Source organism: Myotis brandtii, unplaced genomic scaffold, assembly GCF_000412655.1.
Source record: "Myotis brandtii unplaced genomic scaffold, ASM41265v1 scaffold471, whole genome shotgun sequence".
NCBI lineage: Eukaryota > Metazoa > Chordata > Mammalia > Chiroptera > Vespertilionidae > Myotis > Myotis brandtii.
This window is the reverse complement of record NW_005367989.1, coordinates 862,442-881,753: the sequence shown is the minus strand read 5'-3', so window position 1 is coordinate 881,753 and position 19,312 is coordinate 862,442. Positions and strand designations below refer to the sequence as shown.

Sequence of the window (19,312 nt, the reverse complement as noted above, 5' to 3'; positions counted from 1 at the left end):
GCAGAGCACTGCTGCTCTAAGTGTGATTCAATTTACGGCAGCGGAGTAGACAGAGAAGCAGGAGAAGTTGTGGGTGTATAAGAATGAATCTTTATTGCAGAAGCCAGTGGCCACAGAGCCATCAGACAACACAGTCTTTCACAGCAGTTCTATATAGGCACCCGTACACTGGCTGGTAAATACATCTTTCCTACAAAGCAGCATTAATCTCTGTACCTACAGCTGTTATCTGAGCAGCCACACCCTGCCCTCTAGACTCACTGCCTCACATCATAGCGGTACCTAAGCTCTCTGGCTCAGCAGCTTCTCCTGTCTGCCCTGCCCAGCACACTAGCTGATCTCTGTAGCCTCACATAGTAACTACCTCTGCGCTTCACTCTCCCAGCACACAGGCTGGTTAACATAGTAGCTATATCTGAACTGAGAGCTCATAGAGAGCTCAGATGGAGCACTACCAGCTCTCAGCTCCCTCTCTCCAGCTTCATCTCCTTCCCACACTCTCCCTACTAGCTAGTCAGTAAGCTGTATATTACTCCTTAGACAAAGAAGGCTGGTTGCCAATAGTGACATCAATCATTTTGGTTATAGAAGGGCTCAGCATGCCATGAGACGCTGTGGTCTTGGACAGTCCGGTGTATTGACAATAAGGCCTTTAATTAGCCTTGACTATCAGGCGCCTCTGGCATGGTTCCACACCATGTTTAATCATTGAAATGGAAATATTTGACAGCAGGTATCTGTATAAACTTGCAAGAGATTAAATCAACAGCCAAGTCAATCAGATATATCATTTTTTCCACTATCCTTTAAATCATTAAGGTTTCTTGGCAGAAGGCTTAATAAATAACAATTTTTGTGTGTGTATATGTGTATACAGAACTTAGAAATAAATGTTAACACTTGAAGATATTGAATAGTCTGGGAAATTGGCACAAGATAAGCTGTAAAAAGTAAACATAGGTCTCATATAACACAGGTGTGTTTTAGGAGCTTACGCTTCACATCACTGTACCCTTAGCTCTTACTCCTTTATGTGTAAAATTTAAAAATTAAAGGCAGGGTCTTGAAACTTAGTCTCTTATGATTAATTCTAACTTAACATATTTTATTGAAGGCTATAATTTTTCCCATCTAAAAAGTCACACCCGCTACTTAAGAGATTAATAAAGGCTTAAATGGAATATATGTCTTTATATGTTATAAATTGCAGAGCTAAAATTTTTATATTATAAATTTTATATATGTAGTCATACATAGCCATAAGAAATAGAAAACTAAACTTTTAGTTCACTTTTAAGACTGGCAAATATTCATGAAAAGCTACTGATATAAATTAATGATTTAATAAGAATGCCTCATAAAAAACAGATTATTATAAATAAAAGTTTTTAGGTGACTCTTAGCTGAGGATGTCAATGGGTGTGTGCATGCATGTAAGCATGTGCATATATGTGTGATGTGTTCAGTATGCATACTTGTTTATATATGTACATGCAACAACCAGTTGATTAAGTATAGAACATATTTTCACCATTAGATTTGCTTCGCATAATCATTTATGAGTGGAATTGAAAATATTCCATAACAGATGAAGAAATAGGGTATTTTGTTACTAATATTTTTGTTCCCCATTCTGTGTGAGCTGAGTCATGTTCATCTTTAACAGTTGCTAGCATTGTATACTCTGCATTTTTTTAAATTTACTAATGTGTTATTTCTAAGCTTCATTTAATTGAAGTCATAGCGAAAGCATTAAAATCTTAAAAACCATTCAGTTTCTAAAAGGTGCTTCACATGTTTTAATAGGCTTCCATTGTGTGTTTTTGCAGCAAGCTTAGTAGTGGAGGAGCGAACAAGACAGATGAAAATGAAAGTGCATCGATTTAAGCAGACAACAGGGTCTGGTTCTAGTCAAGAACTTGATCGCGAGCAATATTCCAAGGTAAAACTAGTAGTACCCAACCAAAGCCTCCTTTTTATAAATGTACAGTGTGTATAGGACTAGCAAGCACCGAGATATATGAGAGAAGTGATTCAAATGCTAGTCTTGTCTCATAACCCCCTTTTCTTGCTATTTCCACAAAATATAACTTCATTAACTTGGATTTAATGTGTGTGGGTTTTATTTTTTCTAAAAAGAAAATGTAAACACTTGATATTAAAGTCACACAACAGTGTGGTCATTACCAGAGGGGAAGGTAGGGGGGTGGAGGCAGAAAAGAGTAAAGAGGGGTAACTGGTGCCCGAGGAGACTTGCCTTAGGGTGGTGAACACATAATGCAATATACAGACGAAGTGTTACAGAATTGTACACTTGAAACCTATATAATTTTATTAACCGGTGTCACCCCAATAAATTAAAAAAATAAGTCACTTAATGATAGATTATCCATAGACAGAATCACATAAATAAGCAAGATAGATAAAATAATTTGATTGCCTGAATATCATTTGATATTGCATTTAACTATTAAGTTACAGGTTTATAGTCTTAAATAACATTTTTTGTTGATATTTACTATTGAGATTTGTTACCCAATGACTAAAATTGTGTGATGTGAGATTTCTTATTGTCTGATTTTAGTAAGATAAGTAACTGATTTTAAACTATTAGAAACTGAAATCCACACAATTCCACGTCTCAATAAATATACAATTTATACTTCAATATCATTTTGTAAGAATACACTAAGGAGTTTATAAATTGCTAACCATCATCTAATAATTTTAATTAAATTTATCTTATATTAAATTTAATATCTTATATTAATTAAATTTCATATTGCATGATATAATTTATATATATTATCTGATTTATTTGAAAATCTTATTTTTAGAATACTACAAAAGTGGCAGGAGCCATTAAAGGAAAAACCGTGTTATAATTTGATATCAAGAAACCCTTTTGGAAGTTATGACCTTTTAGAAATTAAAAATTAAAAATTAAGTAAAACTATACTAAATATTGTTAGCTTGAAATGTGAACCTAGAAAAATCTACTTATATTTCTTAAAATATAGTTAGCATACAATATTACATTACTTTCAGGTGTGTGACAAAGTAATTCAACATTTAAATATTTAACAGTTTGATCACCACAGTAAGCCTAGTAACCATCTGACATCATACAGTTATGAGGATATTATTGACTATATTCCCCCAAATAAGTATATTACCCTTATTATCATTGCAGCATTATTTACAATAGCCAATATGGAAACACACCAGTTGCCCATTGATAGATGAATAAAGAAGATGTGATATACTTATATATATTATAGAATATTACGTAACCATAAAAAAGAATGAAATTTTGTCACTAGCAACAACATAGATGAACCTAGAGGGTCTTGTGCTAACTGAAATAAGTTAGACATGGAAGGAAAAATACCATATGATTTCACTTATATGTGAAAAGAAAACAAATGAACAAACATAACAGAAACAAAGTCATAGATGTAGAGAATAAACGGATGGTTGCCAGGGAGAAAGGGATTGGGAGGAAGGGTGAAAAACACCTACTTATTTTTAAGTAATGGAGGCTGTTCATTATATAGCCAGATATTCAGAGACTAATACAAAAAAGTGTTTACCAAATATGATTTGTCACCAGGCTTCCATAGAGTCATGCGTATTAGACGCAGTATCACGTTACATTTTAGGTTAGCTGCAAAAAGATTTCCAACTGAGACAATGCTTATGGTCACCGTGACTCAGTGTGGCCCGATATGGTAGGACTTTGAAACAACAAAGTAAAATTAGTAAAGCAAAACAAATTAGTAACAAAAATACCTTGATGTTCCATAGAGTTGCTGATTCCAGCTCCACCTATCTTCTCTGTGGTTTATTATCACTCACTCAGCTTACTTGTCTGTCTGCTGTATGGATATCATTATCATTTTTGTTTTCTTTTGCTACAAATGCAGGAAGAATTAGGAGGCAGGGTGATTTAGGCTTTCTTCCTCCTCCGTCAGATGCAGTTATTTGGAAATGTTTCACTGATTTTCTTAGCATTATGTCCAAGGATGAGGTCAAATACAACAGCAGGAGGAGGTAGGGCCAGAATAGGGAATAGGAGGCAAGAAAGAAGTAAATAGAGAATCAGTATAAAATATTAAAAGCCTTTCTGAGTCCTTCTGGATTAGGACTCTAATATTAATCAATTGATTAAAAAAATCTACAAAGTGAAGTGTGCTACAAGTCCTAATGACCACTAATACTTGTAATAAATCAAAAGTAGGTTTATCTTGCTTGGGAAATTCCAAGTTCTCTGGCCTTAAAAATAATTCAGAATTTTTTTTTCTCAGTGTCTTCCCATTCATAATACAGACTAGGCAAAGGGCCTGAGCTGAGGTGTATATGGGGTAGGTTTACTTGGCCTCCTATTTCTTACAGTCAGTGTGATAACACAGCCTGTGGTAAGCACCAGGAGGCCCCAGAATAATTCTTTATTACAGCTCTTTTTTTAAATCAAATTTATGAAAATCGAGGTTCAGAAGAAAGGAAGCAATACTAAAATTCATGCAGCCTTTCTGCAGAGTGATGAGCCCTGGCACTCCTGACTGGAAGTTAGCTACCACCTTTCCTGCTTTTGCATCACTGAAATGGGCACTGTACTCCAGTTTGATTCAGAGGCTCTTCTCCAGTTTTTCGTTTGCATACAATTTAATTATTTCCCTGCCTCCTTTACATAGGCATTCTCCCCCCCCCCTCATTTGAATATTAAAAAAACACCACATTACTTTTAAATACATTACTGTTGCTCTTACTGACTTCATAAACTGATGCTACACTATTTACATAAATGAGTATAAGTTATATCAATAAATGTGAGATCAAAGATATGACTTTTAAAAAGTTATAAAAGTATAGGATAGTAAAAATATATAAGACAAATTAACAAATGATTAGTTTTTTATTTTATATGTCAAGTAAAAGGTAAATACTCTTCACAATTCTAATATTCATATTATAGCCTAATGCTTATAATAAAATTTTTAGTTTCCAGTTACCTCAAATCTCATGTACTTTTTTATTTTTTTATCCATTTACCCCAACCTCTTTATAATTTATTCTACAAAAATATGTTTATTTATATATATAAGCCCTGCCAGTGTGCTCAGTGGTTGCGCATGGACCTATGAACCAGGAGGTCACAGTTCAATTCCCAGTCAGGGCATATACTCGGGTTGCGGTCTCGATGCCCAGTGTAAGGTGGGCAGGAGGCAGCCGATCAATAACTCTCTCTCTCATCATTGGTGTTTCTATCTCTCTCTCCCTCTCCTTTTCTCTCTGATATCAATAATAAAAAAAAGAGCTAGCTTTGTTGTAAATTTAATAAATATTTAATTTTGAACTGTATCCCTTTATTCTTTTTTTAGCATCCTAAACTATTTGGCATTTTGGATGAAGCAATACACCTTAGTTGAAACTCAGTCAAATTAGAAATTACTTCATCATTCTCAAAATATTTATAACTAAACAACCAGTAGAACTAAATATTTTCAGGGTCAAGAATTACCAGAAAACTATTCCTTAGATGTTACAAACCTGGCATCTCCTTTAAAAGGCTGACTGACCCTGTCATCCATCCTGCGTAAGGAATTAACACTAACTTTGCTTTTGAAAAACAAAAAACAAAAAAACACAAAACGACTTTGGTATCCCTGAAATGTGATCCCCGTGCTATTTTTTTTCATTGATGTTATACAGAGTTGTATGCCTCAATGATGCAGAGAAATTAATATTTGAGGGGTGAATTTGTATTTAGGAACTCACAACTTAAAAATAGTGCCTATGTAAACCAGGAACAGCAACTAAAATTGATGTGATGAGCATTGTACGTAGCTGCTGAACATTTATTATTATTCCCTTATAAAAATAGCAGCCCTATAATTAGAGCCTCTCCTACATCAAGGACTTACTTGCCTGCTGTGTGATCAGCATACATTCCTCCTGAGGATATTATGTTTCTCAAAATATAATATAATTCCATTAAAATATTTAATTTTTAATTAGGAAATGTAACAAGTTATGATTGATAAAAAGGCAAAGTTATGATTTAAACTTTTAATAAGACTTGAAAATAAATAAAGTAGTAAAAAAGTAAAGAAAACTGTGATCTCATTTCAGAATGATAGATCATTCCTTACCCCAGTATAGGAAATTTTAGTATGTTCTACAGTCTTTTAAAAATCCCTTCCTTTTATCTCTTTGCTGGAATATCAAAGGTTATATACAAAAAGGTTAAGGCAGAGATGGCTTATAGAAAAGGAGACTTCTTAGCTGAATAAATGGTGCCATGTACACTCATATATCCTTATGCCATAGTCTATACTATTTATTATTGACATGTGTCAGGTAAGGGGAGCATTTGTTAGGGGTATGAACACAATGTTAGAAAAATCTGCTGCTGCTGGGTGGATTTTTATGGTTTTAGAGCCCCGTTCTTCCTGTACTCTGTCACAGGCAAGCTATTATTTCAATATGGTTAGAAACATTATAATAATTGCATAATATATCTACTTAGCAAAATAGTTTCAAAAACAAATAATATGAGTTGTATTTATACTCCGGTAACAGTATTAAATCCAGGTTCTACTATGTGAGTATAATGAGGTTTTACCACATCTGCTCTGTAAATAAAAACCAGTTCTGACTGAGATGAATTATGTCAGTCAGGATCATGCTATCATGATCACAGGATTTAGTGATAAACCTTATCACATTACTTTGCATGCATTATCTTAAATCATATTACTTTCAGAACATACATGAAGTTGTATAAATAGCTCAGTTCTGGACATAATATACATATTAATTTTCTTTTGGGTCATGCATACAGCTTTCAAAAAATCACACAGTTCTGAAAAATTCTTTGGAAATATAATTTGTGGATATTCTATAAATTTGGAATTGTTTTCATGTCCATTACTTACACATGAGAAATGAAAAGTTAAAACTAACATTTAATTGTCTTAAGCCTGAACTACTGTGATGGCAAATCATGTTAAATAAACATGATTCCCGTCGTCTAGGATTGTGTTTTTTTAAAATATTCTATTATACCTCTTTTTGTATATTCAGGATCAGGTTTTAGCATCAGTTTATGTTATATACTTTAGCAAGACAATTGTTAAACAAATTTTTAGAAATCTAGTGTTTGGATTATTTTTAGATTCATTAAAAATCATCTAATATGGAGAATCAGAGGATGGGTGATTTTTCTACAGACTTAACAAACATTTCACACCTTAACACATAAATCTAAATTTCAGTAGCATGATAAGAAACTTAAATACTCAATGTTTAGTCATGTGTTTATTTTACCTGTGTGTTCTTTTATATAAGAAATTATCTGATCTTGCAATACCTAACATAAGAAAATCACTTATATATTAGGTATTGTCAAATTATATATAATCATATAAACATACAATATTTATAATTAAAACATTAAAATAGTATGTAACATTATCCACTGTGTGATCAGTTACAATGAGACAGGGACATAGAAAGAGGAGTAGATTAACTGTTTTCATAGTTTTTCATGTTTTAACCTTTTTCCTAATGATTCTAAAATCTTAGGTATTGAATACCAAAGACAAGTTTAAACATTTAAATATAAGCTAGAGTGCATGTTGAAACTTTAATAGGAATCCCATTTTTTACTTTTTGCAGAGTGGATAGTTTACATCAGAAAATGTCTAAGCTATAATAGAAAGTTTAAAAGCAAAGTCTACTTTTTGCTGCCATTGCTTTCCTCCTCTTGGGCACAGCCCCTAAGTTGCAATGTCAGCCATTTTTGTGAAGAGATACACTTTTTGAAGAAATTTGAAAGAGCGCAATGTCATAGAAAAGGGACATGTTTAGGTAAATTGAATAGTTTTGGAAAGAAACAAGAAGTACAGACAGATGGAAGCAGTCTATACCATGGAAAGAGTAGAAAGTGAATAAAATAGGCAATCATGAAAACTAAAGCAAGAAAAGAAGAAACTGATGTACTAGAAAAAATACAATTTTGAGGTTTAAAGCATGTACAAACAATTCAATGAGTTTTCCACCCAAAGTAAATTGAATAGTTTTGGAAAGAAACAAGAAGTACAGGCAGATGGAAGCAGTCTATACCATGGAAAGTGTAGAAAGTGAATAAAACAGGCAATCATGAAAACTAAAGCAAGAAAAGATAAACTGATGTACTAGAAAAAAAACAATACAATTTTGAGGTTTAAAGCATGTACAAGCAATTCAATGAGTTTTCCACCCAAGCATTTCATTTTTGTGTTTAATTTGTAATTCAGTCTCCAGAAACATTCCTTACCACTCAAGGGATGTAGGAGTTTTCCATTGGAAATCATATATTATGTTAACATTTGGATTGTTTTAGATGCCACACCTACTTTTACAAAGATACACATTTGTTTGGTGTTGGCTAAAGAGTCATTATCCTCACCATGTATGTGTCTGTTTCCCCGATCTGATGATGGAGCTCATGCTTTCTTGTTTTTAATCTTTAGTATAGCATACATAAAGATCAGTACAGAAGCTGTGATAACGTCTCTGCCAAATCATCAGATAGTGATGTCAGTGATGTGTCCGCCATTTCCAGAACCAGCAGTGCCTCTCGCCTCAGCAGCACAAGCTTTATGTCAGAGCAGTCTGAGCGCCCCAGGGGTAGAATCAGGTGAGTCAGCAATACTGTTTCTATAAACTGGGTCTATGCCCGTGGTATAAAAATGCAACCAGCTTGCTGAATATATTTGCTGAAATACAGTCTGAGTCAAGTAACAGAAACACTGACATTTCATTAAAGTAACAGACTGAAGTGGGTTGAACATTTAACTATTGAATATTATAAGATATAGGTGATAAATATAGTCATCATCTTAAAGATAGCTCAGTCACATTTGCAGGAATTTCCTTCTGGTATGATTAAATCCACAGAGATCCTTTAGGCCAGCGTCAGAAAGTTTTTCCATAAAGAGACAGGTAATAAATATATCCGACTACCAGGACACTGTCTGTCTCATCTGCTCAACAACGTCGTTATACTGTAGTGTGAACGCTATGGAAACAAATGAGCATGGCTATGTTCCAAAAAATTTATTTACAAAAAATAAAACAGAAAGCCAGCTGCATTTTCCCCAGAGGCTGTAGTGTGTGGTTGGTTGGCTTTCAGAGTAGGATTGAGTGGATATGATAACAAAATTCACACCCTCGTTTACATTATGAGCTGTAAGAAATTTACATTTTGTTTAAATCACCAAGAGGGCTCTTGGGTCCTTCCAAGGCCAAGTACCCTGCTGAAAGGGAAAAGAACCCAGGAATCCAAGTGCCACCTTCATTTAGTAAAGCAGACTCACTATGGACAACCCATATTTTATATTTGTTCTTAACTAGTTTACAGAAAGAGAAGTTTCGCTGAAAGAATGTTGGGTTTCATGAAAAGCCCAAGAAATAAATGTTCAAAACAAAAGTAACTGCATTACTAATACTCTGAAAGTCTGATAGTATCACACATTTTCATGATGTGCAGTGGAATGGATCCTAAAACATTCCTTCTTCCTGGATTTCCCTGCACTGAGCTCATTTTTTGAAAAAAATTGAGAGTAATTATCTACTGTTAATTAACAAAATCATACTCTGCTCATCTACATGTGCAATTTCAACTGGTAAAAATATTAATAGAACATGGTTGATCTTTACCTCTGAGGTTTTAAGTATCTGGTCCTAACAGGATAAGGTCTCTCAAATAAAAATAAAAAAAAATTAGAAGAGCTAAAGAATGTAGCCATATTGAGTTGCTTAGGATCAAGGGTGAAAATTATTCTTAATAGATTCCTTTTTATTGAAATAGCTATAAGTTATTATATTTCAAAACCTATTCAGTTTAGCAAGAATATCAATAAGTAGGTCTTAAACAGGACTTTTCCACTTTTAATCACTGAAAACAATTTACTAAAATAATTATAAAACAATGCATCTTGAGGTAATTTTTTTTGTTCACAATAGAGCCAAGTACCTTGAGTCCTATGCTATAAAGTATTATTAGTTCATAGAATTCATATTGCTAACCCATTGAAAGAATAATTTGTGGGTCCATTGTTATTTTCTTTAAATTTCAAGAGAAAAGGATTCCTCAGATTTTTATCTTCGGGAAAAATTTGGCTATGTGATTTTTGAAGTAAAAAATATTATAGAAGAGAGAAACACTAGGCAGCTCAACAACCATTGACTATGATTTTATACAAAGGGGATTGGAAGAAACAGTGTTATCGCATTGGAGCCAATTTTACTTTCTGGGAAAATGCCACTTAACAAATCAACACTAATTATAATTATACCGTGATAAGATGCAAAAGATAGAGGATTCTTTGCTTCCTTAATTCATATAACTTTTCTTATTTAGAGAAGTTGGTGGAGAGAGGAGTAGACCTAAAAAATCGTACAAATAGTTTTTTAATGAAAAATTCATTTCTGAGGGCATCTCAATGTTTTCAGCTTCCTTTTTTGTCCTCTGTAATTTAGAACACATATGAGCTGAGAATTGTTTTTTATGTAAGTGGATTATGTAAGTTAGGCAATAAAGCTAATGGCTAAACAAGTTTCCACTTAAGCTAATAAGATACTTTTCTTGTTACTTTAGTCAGTGATTTTCCATATGTTGTCCATATTTGATTTCCTAGAATACTTAGGATGAACAGAGAAGAAGGAATGAAATATGAGAAGAGGTACATCTTAATCCTGAAATCAGAATTGAGTTATTTTTTCGCATACATTCTTCTCCTTAAAATGTCTTCATGGGCACACCCATGTGTATACACACACACAAACACACACACACACACACACACACACGATGATTTTGCATCCACCATCAACCCTGTGGATAAAAATCTGAGAGGAGGGTTTGGAATGAAAAGGAAAACAAAACAGAACAGAACAAAGTGACATCACTGAAAAAATGCTGTGTCTCACTGAAGTGCAATGAGGGTTGCAGGCCCTGTTCTCATAAACATTGTGAGGAATGATGGTTGTCAATATATCACTGCTTCTCAGTATTTCTTTCTGTCATTTTAGTTGAGTGTCTGAATTCTCTATGTTTACATTTATATCTATTCATGGTTAAAAGATGAACAAGTCTGATCAATTATGATAGAATATATTTATATGTCATAGTAAGTAGTAGGAAACCTTTGAGTTCCTATAATATGTAAGGACTTCATTATTTGCCAAGACTACATTAAGGTATCATATCTAAGCCACATACTCAAGGAGATTATAATCTAGTTAAGAGGTTAAAATGTATTTTTCTATTCTGGCTCCCTGCTTGTCTTTGCTCAAATCATCCTATGACACAAGAAATGTTTTATTGTACATTGCCTTGGGTGAATTTTACTCTGGATGTCAGTAGGAAGATTTAGAGTACATTATAGAATTTACCAAAGACAATGTTCAATAACCTAAAAGTCAACCAACTGCACTGTATTCTCATAAAGGACTACATATGACATGATTTCATTTGTATTAAATAAAACCATAATATGTAGGTACTGACAGTACCATATATGGTTTTGATTTCCGCTATCCACGTATATTATGAACTGAGAAAGTGTCGAGATAAGCACATCTGAAATGAGTAGTGCACAACCCTCTGTGTAATGTATAGACCTGTATAACGTATATCATATTTTCCAAACACTGCTTACTGCATTTTCCTATTAATGAATCACAGTACACATTATTTTTTTGAGGTTTATCTTTGTTTATTCTAATATATACCAAAGTTATTTCATTCTTGAATGCTTTTTTTCATAAGGACATTTATATAATATTCTTGAGTGCAATTTCAGAAAATTTGTTTTAGATGATCATCATCCTTTTTCCTAAAACATATGAGACTATGAAGTTAGCTTCAAAAGGCCAGTTTGGGTACAAATAAAATTAAGCACTTATAAGATGTGTATAGATTGAAAAATATAAATATATTTGGATGACCAATCTCTAAAATATCATTTTTAAAGAATATTAGGGATTCTTGGGTCATATCCTGAATCTTTTGTGTTTGAGATGATTATGCAACAAATATCTTGTCCACTGAGGGATACCACTAACTACACCATACGTTCTGTGTGAGTTGAAAAAGGACATCCCACCCTCTACATGTATTCTAAGTAGTTCATTCCAAATAGTCTAAAGCATATCTCGTGTTTTCAAAGTTTATATATACAAGGAAACTATAGTAGAAAAAATACACCATAATGTTTATATTAAGGTAAATAACCTTTTGTAGATATAATGAATTAAGTTATTCTAAAAAATAGTCATGGACTAAAAACTATTTAAAACTTAATTGCTAGGATGATTCTTACAATATAAAATCAACATGATACTTCAAAATAATAAGTACCAATAAAGATTTGAGGTTCTTTTTGAGTTTTCTGTTAAATATGCCTTACAATTTTAATTTAGTTTTGGCTAAAATATTCCTCAAAGAATATTTTCCCATCAAACTACAAAATATGCACAGTATATAAGAAGATATGCCATAATTTATAATAAAATATACATATAATAGAATCCAGAAAGAATATGTTGAGTTTCTGAATTCTCTATGTTTACTTTTGTATCTAAAGATGATGTTCATCCAAGAAGTAGCTGAATTTTCATGGTGTAGCTCTGAAAACATTTTTTTCATCTTTATCATACACTGATTTCTTTCTAGGCAAACTTATTTCAGATGTTTTATACAAAATCAAGTTTTAAAAGCAAGTTGTAAGCTTAAACCTATAATTTCTCTCAGATAGGACACAATTTTAGAAGCTTGTCAAAATACAGTTTTCACCCTGGCCAGTTTTGCTCAGTGGATAGAGCGTTGGCCTGGAGACCAAAGGGTTCCAGGTTCAATTCCAATCAAGGGCACATGCGTGGGTTGCAGGCTCGATCCCCAGTGAGGGGCATGCAGGAGGCAGCCAATCAATGATTCTCTCTCATCATTGATGTTTCTATCTCTCTCCCTCTCCCTTCCTCTCTGAAATCAATAAAATGTATTTAAAAGAAAAACACACACAAAAAACAACAGTTTTACCACAGCATTCACATTTGTAATATATGTTCTCCAGAATCTATAAGGTTGGCTTTCTATAGCTAGGTGGATTTTAATAAACAAACTTGAAGAGGAAGTTTGGTGCCAATAGTTTTGTGTTGTTTTTTTTATCATCCCCCTTTGAAAGAATATCTTCAAAAGCAATTATCTTTGTTTTCTACATTCTTAGTTTGAAAGATATGAAAACATTTTTTTTATATTTTATTGATTTTTTACAGAGAGAGACAGAGAGTTAGAAACATCAATGAGAGAGAAACATCGACCAGCTGCCTCCTGCACATCTCCTACTGGGGATGTGCCCACAACCCAGGCACATGCCCTTGACTGGAATTGAACCTGGGACCCTTCCATCTGCAGGCCGACGCTCTATCCACGGAGCCAAACCAGTTTCGGCATGAAAACATTTTTAAAATTTATCTATCATTAAGAGTATTACAGATGTCCCCTTTTTTCCTCCATTGATCCCCTCCACTCTGTTCCCACCCCCTTCACCGCATTATTGTTTGTGTCCGTGGTAATGCATATAAGCATATAAGTTATTTGGTTAATCTCTTCCTACTTCCCTCCCTCCTAAATAAAGATACTTAGGAATATACTTAACCAATAAGTTAACATACTTAGGAATAAACTTAACCAAGGAGGTAAAAGACTTACAAGCAGAAAACTACAGGACAATGAAAAAAAGAGATAGAAAAAGATATGAACAAGCGGAAGAATATAACATGTTCATGGATTGGTAGAATTAACATCATTAAAATGTCCATGCTACCTGAAGCAATCTATAGAGTTAGTACAATCCCAATTAAAATACCAACAGCATAAATCACAGATCTAGCACAAACACTCCAAATATTTATATGGAACAAAAAACACCCCAAATAGCTGCAGCAATCTTGAGAAAGAGGAACAAAGTTGGAGGGATCACAACACCAGAGAACAAGTTATACTACAAAGCCACTGTAATCAAAACAGCCCGGTTCTGGCACAAAAACATGCCAGTGGAACAGAATAGAGACCCCAGAAATCCACCCAAACCATTATGCTTCATTAATATTTGACATTGGAGGCAAGAGTATACAATGGAGTAAAGACAGTCTCTTTAATAAATTGTGTTGGGAACATTGGACAGGTACATGCAAAAGAGTGACATTAGACCACCAACTTACAACATACACAACAATAAACTCAAAATGGATAAAAGACTTAAATAAATGTAAGTCATGAAATCATAAAATCCTATATGTGAAAACATTTGTAAGAAAAGTTATCTTCTATACAACTAGTAATCTTGCAGTCATAAATTTACTAGAAGTTTGCATTTGATGTCAGTAGGCATCATTAGTAAGCATATGCTGAAGGATGTATGTTTATATTTATCTGGGGATTTAAAAACATTGTAAGTAAAATTATTTAATAATTTAAATTGTGATAGAGAATAAATGCATAAGTTAACATCTTCTTGAAAGTTAATCTTGATATGACAATTATATTTTTGAAATAGTACAGAAAATTTCAAATGCCACTTATTTCACAATAGTGTCTTCAATTCAGCAAGACATTTAAAATAATCTTTGAATAAGTGATAAAGTGGGAACTTTTCTTAGAGCTATCCACACTTAATTTTGTATACTTGTCTGTTGTACTATGGGAAAACAAAATCTATTGAGATCTATAAGTGTACTAAAAAGAAAGAGGAAAATAACATGAAAATTTGATGATAGGAGACAGAATGAACCAGAATACAGTGAGAGATAGTGGATATTGACTATCTAAGAAATAAAATACATTTTAGTGATTTTCTACTGGCTTATTTTCATAGCATCTTATTAGTTTAAGACTCAGGGGTCCTCAAACTACGGCCCGCAGGCCACATGCAAATACAAATATTGTATTTGTTCCCGTTTTTTTTTTTATTTCAAAATAAGATATGTGCAGTGTGCATAGAAATTTGTTCATAGTTTTTTTTTAAACTATGGGCCGCCCTCCAACGGTCTGAGGGACAGTGAACTGGCCCCCTGTTTAAAAAGTTTGAGGACCCCTGGTTTAAGTAGTCCAAGATTGATTGAGTCATCACCACTATTATTTCTTGTGACTAGTTTAAAGCTAAAGAGATGGAAAGAGTATGCCATGTGCTCGTTAAAAAGACTACTTTTGCCCAGCTGGTGTGTCTCTGTGGTTGAGTGTAGACCCATGAACCAGGAGGTCAAACAAGGTTCAATTCCATGCCAGGGTTCATGCTGGGGTTGCAGGCTTGATCCCCTGTAGGGAGCATGCAGGAGGCAGCTGATCAATGACTCTACCATTTATGTTTCTGTCCCTATCTCCTTCTCCTTTCCTCTCTTTGAAATCGATAAAAACATTTTTAGAAAGACTACCTTTATGGTAAAATTACTATACCATATTTATTTATATACCATATACCATGCCATATTCATAACATATACGGAATACTGCTTAACCTATGAATATAAGTAACACGACAGTCTTGATAATGGCCAGTTACAGAGCTCTTGGGACAAGTGAGTAGCTTTTCTTGATGAGGTTCTTCCTTGCAAAAAATGGGAGAGCCTGGTAATTTAACCCTTTTATTATTGTGTAGTGAATCTTTTCATGTCTAGTAATTTTTTTTGGCTTTAAAATCTAGTTTTTTTTATAGGAGAACATAAGTTGTGTGTGTGTTTTTTTTTTAATGTTCATTCTAACTCTTCACATCCTTTTACTTTCAACCTTTGTGTGGCCATATGTGTTAGTTAATGTCTCTTGTAAACAGTGTATAGGTGGATTTAGGTTTTTTGTTTGTTTCTTAATCCTGACAACCTCTCTTATTTAATTGGCTATCTAATCACTGCATTTTTTATTTAGTAAATATTTCAATTTATTTCTAGTATCTTAAGATATTTTCCATTTTTATTAGTTTATTTTTTCTCTTCTTGATTGTTTTGGTTTTTTTTAGTTATTTTTATTTTATTTTCCCCTCTATTATTCTGGAAATTATACTATTTCTATGATTTTAGTGCCTAATTTAGTGTTTCAAATGTACATATATTTAGTTAAATAATAAATGTAAAGTTAACGATTACCTCCATTCTCTGCTACCATCCCTCCATATGTTATACATTTTTTCTAGTGTTTTAATTATGTATTGTTTTCTTTCTCCCATTATTTGATGTTAAATTTTAATAATTTAGATTGATTTATATATTTTCTAGTCTCGTTATGTGTCTTAGAAATTCATTTTGGAAGCATTCTCCGTTTTCCTGAAATATTTGAATTAGAAATGCCACTGGTGAGGGTCCATTGGGGCTTAGACTGAGGTCCCCATTTTTCTTTGTTCTTAAGAGTCTTAGCTCACACAGGGGTTTCAATTCTAACTCCGCATTGGGCTTGCTCTAAATTTCTCATCTGCAAAACCTCCCAAGACATTCATCACCCACTTAACAATCTGTTTTCTATTCCCTTGCCTTTCTCATGAACTTAGGTTTGTATTTCAATATGTATTGCTTGTAATTTTCCCATCATTTCTAGGCATTTGAGAGTGAAAGGATTTTCAGAAACATCATCTACCACATTGCTGGAAATAGTTCATAATATGTTACTATTTTCTTGGCATCTTAAAATTTCCTCACTTAAAGGGTAATGTTTACAATGAAAATAATACCTAAGAACATATTGTAGATATAAAAAGCAACTGTGTCCCTGGAGAATTGCTCTCAAGTTAGAGGGCAAATGCCAGGACAGGGCAAAGAGAATTGGATCTTGGACCAGCAGTGAAATGTAAGGTACTTGAGAAAATAGCTATCAGGGGCAGTGATGGAGAAGATGAAGGGAGCTCAGGACCATAAAATTGGGAAGGAAGGTGCTCTAGCAGAGAAAGGGCCATTCTTGTGAGGAGGAATGGAAGCTGGAGAAAGGAAAAATAATGTTAGGGGTAAAGGCAGATTCCAGCCAAGACAGACAAAGAGATTCTGGGATCTCAGGATGTTGGAATGTAAGGAGGAAGAATGGATGGGCCTACGGGTAAGGGAGTAGTTAGTGGTCATAAAGAGCATCCTGTTATCAGAGTGCCCATGCCAGGACAGTGTGTAGGCTGCCAGTCTGCCCTCAGAGGCTGCTTTCCACTCAGATGCCAGTTCTTAGTCCAGTCAGCTATGGCCAAGGCCACAGGGTACCACTACATCAAGCTGAACAGGAGCAAATGCCTGTGGCCCTTTTTATTCAAATGGGAGCAGTGTGGCTGGGAGGCATGTCCAATACAGGTTGCTGACAAGCAAAAAACAAAACAAAACAAAATAAACCTTTAAGATAAGGCCTTTATATCCTACAATTGATAGAAAATAATTTCAACACCCTAGAAGAATTATCACTACACCACAAGTAATTAAAATTTCATGGACAGTATGGTACTGGGGCTATAATAATAATGCTAATAGTTACTACTTATTTTATAATTGAATATATTTTACAAATACGATTTTCAATTCAAGTAGGAGTTTCTCTTTATTATACAGGTGAGATAACTGAGATTTTAGAAACATCTGGAGCCACAAATAGCACATGATGATGCTGTCACTTAAATCTAGGTCTCTCTTCGCTTAAAGCTCATAGGTTTTTTGTTGTTATTTTTGTTTTTGACTCTGCAAACCTGCCTATTTTTTAAAACTAGTAATATAGTTAAAGAACGAAATAGAAAAGGTAATTTTGACATTGGAAATAGTTTAAATGTTAAAATCTGTGAAGCCCAGTTTCCCAAGGAATTTTAAGTTAATCTTCCCCCATCTGAAACTTAGTTGTGTGCCCCAAGGAAGTACAGAAAGGAAACAGTAGGCATAGTTTCCCTGTGTTGCCCATCAGCCAAATTGATAAGAAATAAATAAGACAAACTGCAGGCTCCAGAGAGAATTTGTGAAATAGTCCCTCTGGCGTTCAGGTGGAATCATGTCTTTCTCTGTGAAGTCTGACTGATTTGCCATCATCTGTGATCATAAAACTCTTGCCTTCCTGACTGAACATACTCTGAGATCATTTTTCAGATTTTCAAAAATCTCTCATTATGTGTAGAGTAATTATTTTTTGGTTTATATTTTATAATTCCATGTTATATTTTCTTGTTTACATTTTCAAATTATACTTCCTACAAAATTTGGCACATTGCTGGACATACAGCTAGTGCTCAATAAGCATTATAATGTAAGTAATGATTATAATGATTAAATTAATTAGTTTTATATCAAACAAAATTTACTTTTGCAACTAATTATACTTATACCATTAACTTGAAGCACTTCAATTCTATCAATTTTTCAATTCAGTTTAACAAATGAAAGAATATGGGTTATGTCCCCGGCTGTCGTTTTTCCAAGGAGTAAGGCCCTGTACTTCCTCTCTGATGCTTGGTCAACCACCTTGGAAAGAAGAATAAATTCAAACACTAATACTGAGTCCTGCACCTCTCTGAGGTATTCCTGTGGGAAATAGTACCTATTTCTTTGAAGCCCTAACACTACAATGAGTAATGCAGAGAAATTTATGAATGTAAATTAGTTTTTCTACCCAGTTGTTTATCATATGTTCAAGAAAGTACCCAAGAAAACCTCTCCCTCAAAATTCCTGACTAGTGTGAGAGATCACCCAGCCTTCATTGGAACCAAAGCCGAGCCAAGTCCAGGCTGCCCAGAGCCATTCAGCAGATGTGTCCTGTGTGGTGCAGTAGTAAAAACAGCAGCAACTGATACTAAGTCCTAGGTGGGACCTAACGGTGTGGAGAGAAACTTGGAAAGGGAGACTCGAAGCTGATGGGAGTGGCAGGTCAAAATAGATCTATAAATTTATGACTGGAGTAGGCACATATAAAGAGGTGTTATATTACAACTGAAAATGATAGTGAGGAAGTGACAGTATCCAGATTCAAGAATTCTCTGAAGAGGTATGATCAAAGTACCTTAGGAAAGAACATTCTTTTGGGCAAAGTTCTCCATATTATTTGGTTACTTCTTGAATTCTGCATCTTCTTCTTGGCATTCTTTAGAGGGGTATGTGGTTGACTGACATTCTGGTAGTTGGCACTAGTCAGAGTTCATGGAAATGTACCCTTTGGAAACTACCATCCTATCTAATAATAGACAAACATGGTAATTAACCGTACCTCCAACATGCTTCCCATTGGCTAATCAGGGCGATATGCAAATTAACTGCCAACCAAGATGGCAG

The 19,312-nt window shown here is 33.9% G+C and overlaps 1 protein-coding gene across 30 annotated transcripts in view; it reads left to right on the top strand.

Moving 5' to 3' along the window:
* RIMS1 (regulating synaptic membrane exocytosis 1) overlaps nucleotides 1-19,312 on the top strand; it is a 165,082-nt gene that overhangs the window by 84,254 nt on the left and 61,516 nt on the right. For 22 of the 30 annotated variants that reach the window (XM_014547387.1, XM_014547376.1, XM_014547372.1 and 19 more), the window contains 2 exons: nucleotides 1,830-1,942; nucleotides 8,517-8,683. The exons of the other annotated variants lie outside the window; for them this stretch is intronic. In XM_014547387.1, the coding sequence (XP_014402873.1) occupies nucleotides 1,830-1,942; nucleotides 8,517-8,683 (280 nt within the window). The remainder of the gene's footprint in view (nucleotides 1-1,829; nucleotides 1,943-8,516; nucleotides 8,684-19,312) is intronic. 30 annotated transcript variants of the gene reach the window in all.